Source organism: Canis lupus, chromosome 16 (genome assembly GCF_048164855.1).
Source record: "Canis lupus baileyi chromosome 16, mCanLup2.hap1, whole genome shotgun sequence".
NCBI classification, from domain to species: Eukaryota; Metazoa; Chordata; class Mammalia; order Carnivora; family Canidae; genus Canis; species Canis lupus.
The window spans coordinates 17,984,698-17,997,828 of NC_132853.1; the positions used below are offsets into that span (position 1 = coordinate 17,984,698).

The 13,131-nt window shown below is 53.4% G+C and overlaps 2 protein-coding genes across 9 annotated transcripts in view; one reads left to right on the plus strand and one right to left on the minus strand.

The window, feature by feature from the left end:
* Positions 1-13,131, minus strand: part of PIPOX (pipecolic acid and sarcosine oxidase) — a 95,901-nt gene that overhangs the window by 62,112 nt on the left and 20,658 nt on the right. For all 3 annotated transcript variants that reach the window (XM_072779278.1, XM_072779277.1, XM_072779276.1), the window contains exon 2: positions 4,557-4,714. The gene's annotated coding sequence lies outside the window, so the exon portion shown is untranslated. The remainder of the gene's footprint in view (positions 1-4,556; positions 4,715-13,131) is intronic.
* SEZ6 (seizure related 6 homolog) overlaps positions 1-13,131 on the plus strand; it is a 45,829-nt gene that overhangs the window by 16,112 nt on the left and 16,586 nt on the right. For all 6 annotated transcript variants that reach the window (XM_072779267.1, XM_072779270.1, XM_072779265.1 and 3 more), the window contains exons 2-3: positions 4,982-5,629; positions 6,099-6,232. In XM_072779267.1, the coding sequence (XP_072635368.1) occupies positions 4,982-5,629; positions 6,099-6,232 (782 nt within the window). The remainder of the gene's footprint in view (positions 1-4,981; positions 5,630-6,098; positions 6,233-13,131) is intronic.

Consider the following 13,131-nt stretch of genomic DNA (forward strand, 5'->3'; position numbering starts at 1 on the left):
CCAGGCCCTCACTAATCCCCTATTAAAACTTGAAAGGGGCCAGGAAACCTCCAGAATAAACTCATTAACTTTTATGGGATAATAAATGTATCACATTAAATTCTCATTCTTATGCTGGGCCAGCTTAACCTCCAGAACCCAGAAGGGTGGGCTCCCAGCCCACTGTATCCCCGGACTCCCCCTATACCCACCTGCTGTCCTCCTCCCTGCCCCCTCACAACCCCAGCTGAGAGCTGGTGCTACTACAAGGTAGGGATCAAGGCTGGCCTCATCTCAGAACTTTGGGCACCCCTCCCTGTGCTGGCTTTGGCTTCATCCTTAGGAGGCTAGCAGCTGTGGCCCTGGACGGGGAATGCCTGGCACCTCTGCAGGAAGATAGTTATCAGAGTGACAGAGGCCCTTCTGCCTTCACAGAGGATGGGGTGGGGCTGGCAGATGTGAGCATAGGCCAGTCTCTAGATGGCCCTCACCAAACCCAAATGCCCCCACTCCACAGATGGAGAAACACAGGCTCAAGTGGGCAGTCCCCCGCCCCAGTCACAGAGCCCGTGAGGTGTAGATTTGGGATTCAAACCTGAGGCTTTCTGGCTGTCTGGTGCAGGAAGATTTGCAGAAACAATAGCACCAAATAGGGCAGCCCAGCTGGCCCTGAGGTGGCATCTGGAGTCTATTGCCCAGTGCAGCAGGTCTCCCCAGGCAGGGCCACTTCATAATGACCCCAGTCCTTCATCACTGCCTCCACAGACCAATTCCAGCTCCACAGCCCACCAGCAGCCTCTTGGGTCTCAGTGAGCCTCAGTTTTCCCATCTATAAGACAGGAACGATAACACTTACCTAGTTGGATGTTATGAAAAAAAGTCCCCAGTGTTCAGGCTTCTGCTAAACAGAGGCTAGAGGACTCCCCGACCCCCATCCACCCCCTACCCCCATCCAAATGGGGCGTTCAGGGTGGAGCACAGGACTCTCATCTCTACCCTTACCAAGCTGGGCCCTGGGGAGGAGAGGGCAGGGCAGGTGGCCTTCCCCTGGAGGCCTCGTCTGGGCCTGGTGGGGAGGGGCCTCCAATCCCTAGAGGGGCCATGGTGGGGGGTGGGGGAAGAGGAGAGGAGGGCCGCTCGGGCTGGGAGGCGGGAGCGGGAGAGAATCCACCGGGGAGGCATCCTGAATGGCTCATTAGTGCCGATGAAAGCCTTTTTTCATTTCGTCTAAATACTTTAAACAGGGCTCCCTCCGATGTCTATTTGCATAGCTTAAGAGCTAATGCGGGGGGAGGGCCTAGGCGGAGGCAGGGCCACGCCAGGGCGGGGGTGCTGCTGGGGAGCTCCGGGGCTCCGAGGAGGAGGGGATGGCGGGTGAGGGGAGGAGAGGGGGGTTTCCCGGACCCAGCCCTCTACTGGGAAGAAGCCCTGGGCCCTGCGTCCTTTCCGGAGGAGAGGAGAGAGGGGCAGCCAGGGGAGTGCATTCCTGCAGTCTGGCACCAGTCGGAGGGGACAGGTGGGGATTTGGGGGACCTGTCCACCTCCTCCAGGCAGACCTTGGAGGCAGCTGCCCTTTGCATGACTAGTGTAGTAATATCCTCATTTAACAGATGAGGATGCTGACATTCTCAGGGTCACACACACTGCCACCCACCAGGGAACATGTTCCCTCAGAGAGGAGAAGCCTGGTCCTGGCCCAGCCCCTCCCTACCTTAGGCTGACCTCAGTGTTGCCCTGCCAGGAGTGGGTGGGGGCTGCCTGGCCTCCACTCTGTGGCCTCTCCCTCAATGCTTCCCTCAAAACTAAAATTTAGAGCAGTAAGATTCTCTGAAAACCCATCCAATGTGCCCATTTTACAGCAGCGAACACAAAAACTCTGAGAGGCAATTTGCCTGGGCTCAAGTGAGATTTAAGAGGCAGAGCTAACACTTGAACCCAGGTATGTGGGACACAGTGCCCCTGTCCAGAGAAACCAGTGTTCTTGGTTTCTGGTTTGGGGTCCAGACTCAGATATGCTTTGGGCATGAGGTGGGTGCTCTCTAGGTCCCACCCAGAAGGCTTCCTGAAGGTCCAGAGCAGGTCAGGCTCAACTCAGGTTCCAGATGCCAGCTCTACTTCCAAATTGCATGAGACCTTGGACAAGTCCATTCTCTCTCTGAGCCTTAGTCTCCTTGGCTATCTAGAGAGTTCTTTACTGGATAGCTCCACTCTCCTGTGAGGCAGGCTAGTATCCTGGGAAGACTAAGGCTTTGACCCAGATGGGCATAAGTTCAAATCCCAGCTCCATCACTGTGTGACTGAGCGAGCCCTCACCCCAGTTCTCTAGGCTTTGGCTTCTTTGTAATTCCCATCTCTCAGAATTGTAGCATCAATTTAATAATACAAGATCTGGGAACAGCCTGACTCAGTGTCTGGCAAACAGTAGGTACCTGATGAGACTGAGCATGTGGGTCCCTGATACCCCTGTTCCCTATGCCCTGCATCACACACTCCCTTCTGTCAATCTCTGCACCTTTGAACTCAGCCCAGGCAGAGACCCTGAGAAACCTGGTGGTAGGGAGGGTAGGTCACGAGGCCTCAGGCTTCCATCAGAGTCATCCAGGAGATCTGGAGATGCCCTCTCCCAAGAAATGGCTTGTCTCCCGGAAATTGTCTTACCCTCTCTGACAGTGGGTAGCATCCTCTGGGACCAAGTGGCAGCTGATTACGGAATCAATTTGCTTGTTTGATATGCTGTCTCGATCCCATTTAACCAAGTGCTCAGTCCCCCCAGATAACACAATCAGTGCAATCGACAGTGACGGGAGGTGCCCATTAGCTCTGCTCCATTGCCCAGCACCTACCTGGCAGCCGGCGGGAGGAGCTGTGCCCACTATGGTCCCTTCCCGAGACAGAAGATCTCTTTGCCCTTCATCCCCCAGTGAAGAATCCCAGTTCCCTAGCCTGGAAGCCACGGGCCACATCTCTTATTGGGCAATCCAGGAAGGGGACTCAGTCTGTAGCCTATGTGATGAGAAAGGCTCTTCTTCCTTGTGCTATGCTAAAATCAGTTTCAGCTCACCTGGCAAAGACTGTGTGACATCTGGGAGGTGGGCAAAGAGAGTAGCCCTGTCCTGGCATGACATAGGCACTGCCTGGACCCTCCATTACTGACTCAAATGAAAGACACAGGGCACTGGCAGACCATCTGCTCCAGGGCGTATGGGCCTGGCTGGGCATCTAGTTTGGGCATTGTATCGTCAGTGACTGGCACAGAATGCCGAGGCACAGATGGGCTGCTTTAGTGGGCATCTCAGGAGATAAGGGTTTGTCCTGTTTTCTCAGGGCTTTGGGACACCAAGGCCCCTCTGACCCAGAGTAATGGAGAGCCAGCCCTCTTACCTGCACCCACTTCTCCTGTCCCATCTCTTCCCTCCTCCCATTTGTCTGACACATCAGAGTTGCTATGGGCTCCTGAACAGAATGTAGGCCATCGGCCACTTCCTCATGCCTGCCAATCCATGGGGTGGGTGTGAGCCTGTGGAATGACAGCCCCACCATCAGACATTCAGAGGAACCAACCTTCTTCTTGCAAACTGTTAACTCGCCCTGGCTGTGTTTCCTGTCAAGTGCTCATGCAGCCATTTTGAGAGCTGTTAGAATTAGAATATCCTCCCATCCTTCTCGAAGCTGGCAAAATTCTGTATGAGCTGAATCTGGAGCCAGAATTCATTGACCTTTTCCTGGCAGTTAAGGATCTGAAGAGCCTAGTGGGCCACAAGCAGAATATGCATCATCTGTCCAGCTATGGTGGTTAAAAAAGTCAAAATAATCAATAGCAAACAATTTGTATCTCAAACCAGCAAAAGCAATAAGTTTTATCTTCCACAGCCTATCTAATTGATTAGTAGTGGCTGCCTGGATAACTGTGTTGAGAAGGATTCTGAAGTCCCGTGTGGCTCAGCAAGAAATACCCAAAATTGATTAACAATGTCTGCCATGAGTTGAGCCTAACTAATCCCTGCTTTAGACCCTGCCCTAGATGGACCTTGGCTAGTATCACAAGAAAGATAATGGGAGGGAAACAAGAGAAAACTAATGGGAATTCAGAGAGATTGGATCAAATGAGGAAAAGAAATATCATCTCAGTTAATCCTAAAAAAGAAACCCCATTTTATAGATGAGTAGACTAAGTTTCAGAGTTTAGGTTATTTGCCTGAGGTCACACAGCCCCAGAGTGGAATGGATTTGGGATTTAAAGCCACACATGCTTTACTCTAGAGCTTGGCTCTTCCCCCTCTCTTTACATCACTGCTCTAAAAGGATTTAAAACAAAAACAAAAACAAAACAAAAACAAAACAAAAAAATGGATAAAAGAGATGATTTTCTGATAAGTGAGAGAAATGGGACATAATGGGACCCTAACAAAGATGTCATGTACCCATTGGGGAATCTAAAACAAAACCCCAAATATATGAAGCATTTCCTGAGACTTCACTGCAGCTTCACTGAGAACAGAAAATGAATTTGAATGCCCTATAACCTCAGGCAGGAAAGTCTCCATGGTGGGGGATGACATTCTTGCTAAGGGTCTTACCTCAGGTCTTCAAGTCACTGGTTGAAGCCAATTCCTGTTTCCTCACGTATAAAATAAGGCCCCAATTAGAAATGGCAAATATTTATTTCTCATGTCGGTCTAAGGTAACAAGCATGGCTGCCTGGAGTGTTGTGTTTAGAAGGACTCTGAGGCCAAATCTGTGAAAAGCAGGAAATAATGGAAAGATAAGTTAGTAGTGTCCACATCTGGTGCTGGAGCAGAAATGATCTCTCACATGATATCCCGAAAATATGTGATATCCTCTCATTTCCAGCTCTGAAGTTCTATAGCTCCTGATTCTCAACAGTGAGTACACTCCCAAGCCTCTCTGTCAACAGAGATAGATCTCCTACTATCTGGACTGGGTGTGATGCTGTTCACTGTAGGGCAGGGGGAGAATCTCTGATCATTCGTTATTATTTCAGGACTCTCCTCAGAGGCCCCAACCATGGGGGAAGGGCAGGCCCCAGGAATGGAAGAGACGGATGGGGAGCTGACAGTGGCCCCCACACCTGAGCAGCCAGAACGAGGTGTCCACTTCGTCACAACAGCCCCTACCCTGAAGCTGCTCAACCACCACCCACTGCTCGAGGAATTCCTACAAGAAGGGCTAGAGGGCAGCGAGGAGGGGCTGAGGCCAGCACTGCCCTTTCAGCCTGACCCACCTACACCACTCACCCCAAGTCCCCTTCCCCGCCTGGCCAACCAGGACAGCCGCCCTGTCTTCACCAGCCCCACACCAGCCATGGTAGCAGCACCCACTCAGCCCCAGTCCAGAGAAAGACCCTGGAGCCTAGAGTCAGAGCCCCGTGTGCTTCGTAGCACAGCTCCCTTACCTCCAGTGCCTACCCTGGGCCCAGGGGAAAGGCCCAGTACCACACTCCCTAGCAGAGCATGGACTCCAACCCAAGAGGGACCTGGAGATATGGGCAGGCCATGGGCTCCAGAGGTCAAGTCTCAGATCATGGGGCTTGGGATGGAGGGAACCATCACCACCTCTACAGCTTCGGGGGATGACGAGGAGACCACCACCACCATCATCACCACCACCATCACCACGGTCCAGCCACCAGGTCAGCTACTTGCTGGCTTGCAGATCTACAAATGGGGATGGGGAAACTGTGGGCCCCTAAAATCCTCTGTCCCTGTTACTGTGGACACCTGCCTTGCCTTTTGGCACCAAGGGCCAGCCTACAGGAGGCATGGGATGGGAACCAGATAGCCTAGGTTAAAATCCTCATTGGAAGCAACTACAACAGACCCTAGAAATTTTGCTGAACCTCCCTGAGCCTCATCTGGAAAATGGTGATAAGACACACCTCATTGAGCCATTGTGAGGACTTAGATAAGATTACACATAGGTACTCGAGAAAAGGTGGTCCCCTTCTTTCAACAGGGAAGTAGACTCCCCAAGAGCTAGGCTTCACTACACATACACACACACACACGCATTCATGCACATGCACGCATACACGGGTCAGCGTTGGTTGAACCAACAGCACCAGAGCTAGGCTTAGCCTTGTCTTTCCTCCTGCCTCCCAGGCCCTTGTAGCTGGAATTTCTCTGGCCCAGAGGGCTCTCTGGACTCCCCCGTGGCCCCCAGCTCACCTACTGATGTCGGCCTGGACTGTTTCTACTACATTTCCGTCTACCCTGGCTACGGTGTAGAAATCAGGGTAAGTGACCTGGATCCCACGGGGACAAAGCTGGGGCTAATATGTTATTTTTCCAGAAGGATGCTGGCTACTGGGGGAGGTGGGGATGCTTAGGGGCATCAGTCGGCCTAGAACCAGGGCTGGACCTAAAACTTGGCGAGCCTCTGCCGTCCATACCAGAGAGTAAAAAGCTACTGTTCCTACCCCTCCATGCTCTCAGCTGAGAGGGGCTGCAAGAGAGCCAGGCGAGCCCATGCTCTTTCCCAGGGGCTCCATCAGGAGCTCAGGAGAGCTTGAGGAGCGGCTCTACTCTTGGTTGAGTAGGGGAGTGGGGGAGTGTCTGAATTTATGTGGCTGATGAGTGAGAATGCAGGGCTGCGTGGTTGGGCCTGAAAAGGCCATGGGGCCTTGTTGGCTGACTTATCCACTCACTCATTCCTTCAGCAAATACTCCCCCGGGCCAGGCCTCATGCTGGCTCCTGGAGTGCAAAGGTGGGGAAGATAGACACGGTGCACCAGCAGAGAGAACTAGCTAGTGGGCAAGTCAGGCCCACAGCCCCAACCTCCTGCCCCCTGCCTCCCTGGGCCATCTCATCTCTCCCTTGGGATTAAGACTCTCTCTTAACCCTCAAACCTGAGCCTGTAGGTCCTCATGGATATAACAGGCTCTTCCACCTTCGCATATCTCAAAGCCAACTCTCACCTTTTGTTCCCCCAAACCTGCTTGCCACACCACTCCTGACCTCAGAGATGGACCCTAACCCATCAGAGACATAGAGCAGGGCCACCACTGTGCAATGTGGATGGTGCCTGGAGCGTGCATGGTGAGGTCGACTTGGCCCTTCTTTCTCCCTCTTCTCTGCGTCCCGTCAGCTCATGCCTATGTTCTATCATGGCACTCCCCAAAACTCAGATCTGCCTGCTTCTCCCCTCCATCCCACAACCACCACATATTCCAGCCTCCATCATCCTTCCCCCAGTAATGCCGTGGTTGCGTCACTAGTCACCCCACTCATGCTTGCCCCACTGCCCTCCACCTCCACTGCAGTCACTTTGCTATTTTATTTTTTTAAAAGATTTTATTTATTTATTCACAAGAGACGCGCACAGAGAGAGAGGCAGAGACACAGAGGGAGAAGCAGACTGTATGCAGGGAGCCCAGCTTGATCTGGGGTTTCCAGGATCACACCCTGGGCTGAAGGTGGCGCTAAACCGTTGAGCCACATGGGCTGCCCTATTTTATTTTATTTTTAAAGATTTATTTATTTGAGAGAGAGAGAGCACAAGCCGGGCAGGGAGAGGATCAGACAGGAGAGAGACTCCACATGCAGACTCCCCGCTGAACGTGGAGCCCAATGCAGGCCTCCATTTCACGATCCCGAGATCACGACCTGAACCGAAATCAAGAGCTAGACGCTTAACCACCTGAGCCACCCAGGTGCCCCTTATTTTATTTTACTTAAGTAAGTTCTTACACTCAAGATGGGACTTGAACTCATGACCCAGGGATCAAGAGTCACACATTCTACTGACTAAGCCAGCTGGGCACCCCTCCAATTGCAGTCATTTTTCCCATATGAAATCAATTCTTCCCTCCACACCTTCCCAGAGGCCTCTGAATCAAGGCCAGTCCCTCTAACCAGTGTCTAGCCACTCCCTTCCTTGTTGTCTATCCCCCTTCGCACTGAGAAGCTTGCAGCTAACTAGATGGGATGAGCCTGCCCTCCCCACAAACCCCAGTTGTGCGTGCTCATCCCTCTGCCCAGAAGAGTCATCCTACTCTCCCTTCCCAGGACTCGCACTTGGTGTTACTTTCTCTGTGACTTCTCTTCTCATGCCTCGTCCTATGAGTCTGTTAATAGCTGGCCACATGCCCAGCTGGACTGTGAGCTCCTTGAGGGGTACCTTGGAGGACAGGGCCCAGCATGGGGTCTCCATGGACTGGCTCCAGGGACAATGCACAAATGGATGGAGGAAGGAAGGAAGGAGGTTACAGTGGCCTGAGTCTGGAGACAGAATGGAGGTGAAGGAGGGAATTGGACAGGTGACTGAGGAGCACAGGGAAGGGGGCAGAGGAGGAGTCCAAGAAACAGGGCTGTGCTCCCTCCTCCCAGCTCTAGGCCTGCCCCCATCCATCCCAAAGCCCCTGGATCTGGGCCTGGAGCCAACTACACCTGTCCTGGGGATGTCAGGTCCAGGTCTCTGAGCCAAATCCAGAAGAGGGGGACCCTCTCCCACCACCGGTGGGCCCCTTCCCTTCTTTCTGTAACCATTTGCTCCTGCTCTGCCAAGCCTTGTGCCCCTCGCTCTGGGTAATTAGGAGCAGCCACCCCCCCCCCCCAGCCATTAGCACTCAGTGCCGCTTAATTAAGGTAATTAATGTAAAATCATCACCTAATGAGAGGCGGCACCGGCTGTGGTTCACTGGGTGGAAGGCGCCAGCTGCAGGTGTAGGGAAGGGGGTGGGAAGGGGCAGATGCCAGGTTGGGTGCCCTCCTGCAGGCCTGAGCTTGCTGCACCTGCCCCCCAAGCCTACCATTCCCACTGAGGCCCACTGGGCCAGGCTGAGCCCATTGCTGGCACTCCACAATGGGGCAAAGGGGCTGGCTCTGCCTGCCCCAGCCCTGGCCCCGGCCACAGGCCCCACTCTAGAGGCCCACCCCCCTCATCTAAGCCCTGTGACTGCTGTCTGGTGCTGCCACTTTTTTTTTTTTCCATCAGAATGCCAAAGCTGTTACCAGGCAACCTTGAGATGAAGACCTGCCACAGCCCCGGATTGCTGTCTGGAAATGTGGCAAGCAGATGCTGGTGCCACCTTCTGCCTCTATGACCGTGGGGCAGAGTCCTTGGGGATTTTGTTGGCCCTGATAGCCTGAATTAGAGTCTGAGGCCATGGTGGGAAGGGCCTGGTGGAAAGGACAGAATTAGCCAGGGCCAAAGCAAGAGTTAAAAGTTTGTCTTCTTCCAGGGCCAGTTCCACAACCTCTGCTCCTAGCTGGGCCTCCAGGCCATACCACTCAGGTCACTTGGGGACCAGAAGAATTACCAATACTGCAGACCAATACCTATGGAGAGCTGGGTAAACTGAGGCCAGCAAGGAAAGGGAACTGCCTAAGGTCACTCCATTAACCACTAGCTACCGTTTTTTGATGAATGAATTTGTTCTGCAATTATAAATTGAACAATTCCAATGTGCCAGGCTCTGTGCTGGATGCTGGACACAGTTCCCAAGGGACACAGACGTTATAAGTCGTGACTCCAGATTGCTCAGCACTGTTGGGATGGAGTGGGAAGCCCAGGGGACGGTAGGAATCCCAGGATGGGGCACACTTCACCAGCCTGGAGCGCCGGAGAAGGCCTTCCAAAGGCCATAATACCTGCTCTGAGGCCTGACAAATGAGAGGTCAGCAGACAGGCCTGGACTGGGAAGCACGTGGCTATGGCAAACTGGCCATTGAAGTTTGCCAGGTAGTTTGGGACAGGTGCTTTTTACTGCACAAGAGTGGGAGGTGAGCTAAGGGCCTTCTGGATTGCACTCCTGCCAGAAGCTAGGACTGAAAGCTGTGCCCTTCTGCCCAGGCAGTGGGGGTTGGAATGGGCGAGGCAGCCAGAAGTTCTAGAAGGTGCCTAAGGCTCCTTCAGACTTTGGGAAAAACTTGTGGCTTCTCTCCATTGTGAGTAAGCCCCTACTTGCCCCTCCATGAATTCACAGGGATGGTTAGGGTAGGTAGAGGGATGGAATCCAGGCAGTGGGGATGGGAGAAACCATGGGAAGAGAGAAGCATGTGAAGGACCCACAGATCACATCCCTGATATCACACTGAGCCCCTGCCATGTGACCACAGCTCTGGCTGAAGTCTGGGGATCAAGTCTGGGGCTCAAGTCATGAGGATCAGATTCAGGGCTTCCAGAGCCCCTAACTCCTCAGCTCTCTGTGTCCTGGACTCCAGCCCCTCCTAACCTGCTTTATCCCCTGCCCCCACCTCCCTTCAGGCCTCAGAGGGCCTCAGAGGGTCTGGGCTGCCCACATGGAGGAAGCCAGCTCAGGCCCTCTGTAATCAGGGGAGGTTTGCCTGTTTTGATTGGGGTCGGGCACTGGGCTGTCTTAAGAGATCCAGAGAAGCCCCTTCAGGATGGGTGAGCACAAGCCCCCCAGCCCATGTGGGTCCCATCCCTTCTCCAGGCAGCTGGTCTCCCCTGAGAGTTCCAGGCCATTCTGGGCCTGGCATGTGCCTCTTATTGCACTTGGCATTCCAAGAACCTTCCCACTGCCAGTCTCCATCTTGGCTTGGCTGCTCTCTGTACCATCTGGAGCCTGGGCACAGCTGCCCATAGCCTCTCTCCTAGTACCTCAGGTGGCCTCATTGGAACACAGCTCTCTCATGCCAGGCCAACTGCCAGTCTGATAGCCAGAACCAGGACCAGGCCTCATGTGGACACCAATAGGGTGGTGGGTCAATGGGGTGAGTTTTCCGGGCAACCTCCTCTGTTCTGGCTCCTAGAAGGCTCATCTGAGAGGGATTATGGAGGTGCAGGCAGGTCTGCCCTGTGGATTTCAGCCCCTCTCCCCATCCTCAGAGCAGACTCTGCCCGTCTGATATGGACGGGCATCAGCTCAGATAAGAGCTCAGAGGCTGTCATGTGGGCCTCTGCAGCCCATCTCTCAGTGACCAGGCAAAGCCCCTAGCCTTCCCTGGAACTGTTTCCTTCTTTGTAAAAGGAGATGAACCATATGATGCCGAAAGGCCCTCCCAGCCAGTCCTTCTGATCCTGTGTCTTTCTTCTGGGTTCAGGAAGCCCCCTCATAGGCCAGACTGGGCAGGGCCCCTCAAGCTCTTGACCCTCCTTCCTGCTTCCTGGCAGCTGTAGGACCTGGGCCAGAAGGTGGCTCCCAGGTACAGTGCTTCCTAGGCAAAGCCCTGACACACCTGAGGTGGAGCTATCACTGCGGCAAAAGCCACGGTCTTACCAAGGTAGAGCCCAGATCTCCCCAAGAAAGGGGGAGAGGACTGCTAAGCTGTGCCTGTTCTGTGCTGAGCTCCTTATGGGTGGGATCTGACTTAATCCTCACAACCCTATCAACTGTCTATGACCATCTGTTTCACACACAAAACTAGGGTTCACAAAGGTCATGTGACTTTCCCAAGGACCTTTCAACCAGTCAGTGATGGAACTGGGTTTGATTGCAGGACTCAAGAGCCTCTGGTTTTCCCCTGGCCCAGGAGACTGGCCCAGGTATGGCAAATCCAAAGAGGGAGCTCAGTTGGGGATTGTTGGGGGGCTCTACCCCAATTCTTTTTCTCAGCTCAGCCCACCTTCTCCTTTAAGACACTCACCTGGAATTCTTCCAGTTTGGGGGCAGGACCTGGAATGCTACTGCTTGAAGACAAAGCACTAGACCAGGAATCTGGAGTCCAGAGTCCAGAATCTTGGCTTTGTTTTGCATTTACTGTGTGACCCAAAGAGGAACTCTCAACTTTTCTGATTACAAGGTTCCCTTATCTATAGAGTAGAAGTAAATATACTCTGCTCTGCCTCCCTTAGTGAGATTTTGTGAGATCTGAAAGGATAATGGGTGTGAAGGAGCTTTGGAAACTATAAAGGGTCTCATAGGAGAAGCTGTGATGATGCTACTGTTGGGAGTGGGGGAGCCCATGGAGGTAGGGGAGCACATGGATTTTATGGAGTGTGTGGATGAGGGAGCACATGGATGTGGGGGAGAAGGGCATGAGGGCACATGTGTGCCATGCCATGTGTTTGAGGGAACTATGTGCATGCAACCAGGCCTCTGTCAGACTATATACATGGATGCTGGCGACCAGGAGAATGTAGTGGTGCAGGGCTTGTGGCCATCTTCTGGGGGTGGGGCTCACACACCAGAGTCATCCTCGGGCTCATCTGCCTGTGCAGGGTTTTATTCAGGAGATTCTGATATCATCCTATTCACGAGTCACACTGTTAGGACATGTTCTGGAGACCCGACTGGCAGCTTCAGAATGGGGACAGACAGGCCAGTCAAGGCTAATGGTCTTGGGGCTGGCAGAGGGCAACCTAAATCCTCCTCACCTCCCATTCAGAAAGGAGTCGGCCCCCTCAAAGTGGCTGCATTTCCTTCCTTGAACTGAACTCATGGTCAGCTGGAAGCCGGACAGTGCTAGACAGCCCGGGGTCCTGTGGGATTTGTCTTCCCTCTGCTCTATCTACCCCCTACCTGGCCCCCAGCTCCCCTCCCCTTGTCATAGGCTTATGGGTGTGGGAAGACAGCCCTTGTGAGCAGAGCTGACATTTCAATCTGTCTCCCAAGCTCTTCAGATGCCTGCAAATTGCATCAAGACTTCATCACCCTCCTTGTCCAACACTCAGCCCTGTCTGGCCCCTGTCAGGCCTGGCCCTCAAACAAGTGACAAATTATATTGCAGCCACTGCAGCAGGCCGGCAAGTGGGTGCTTGAAACCCAAGGGACCAGAGCCAACAGACAGCCCCTAGGTGAGGACAGGGTGCCTTCTGGATGTGAGCCAGGCAGCCCAGACCCACTCCATCCCATGCTCTCATGGCAGCCCTCACTACCAGGCAGGCTGGAAGCCAGGCTAGCTTGAGGGGGCCATAAGCCTCAGCTCCCAGTTTTCTTAGCCTTACGGGCTCCTGGGGAAGGGAGGGGGAAGAATGGCTGGTGGAAACATAAATCTCAACATCTTCGAAAAAGCCTGGTCTGACCAAAATCTACCCTGCTGCTAAACCTGGTGGGCATGGGGTCCGGAAATAAACATGTCTGGACATCTGGACAGGCGACACCCCCATGAGGTTGGAAGAGAAGGAGTTGCCTTTGCCTCCAGCAAGGCAAGATTTCTGTTACTTTACACCTTAGTGATCTTTTTGCAAGTTCCTTAGCCTCTCTGAGCCTCTGTTTACTTATGGGGATT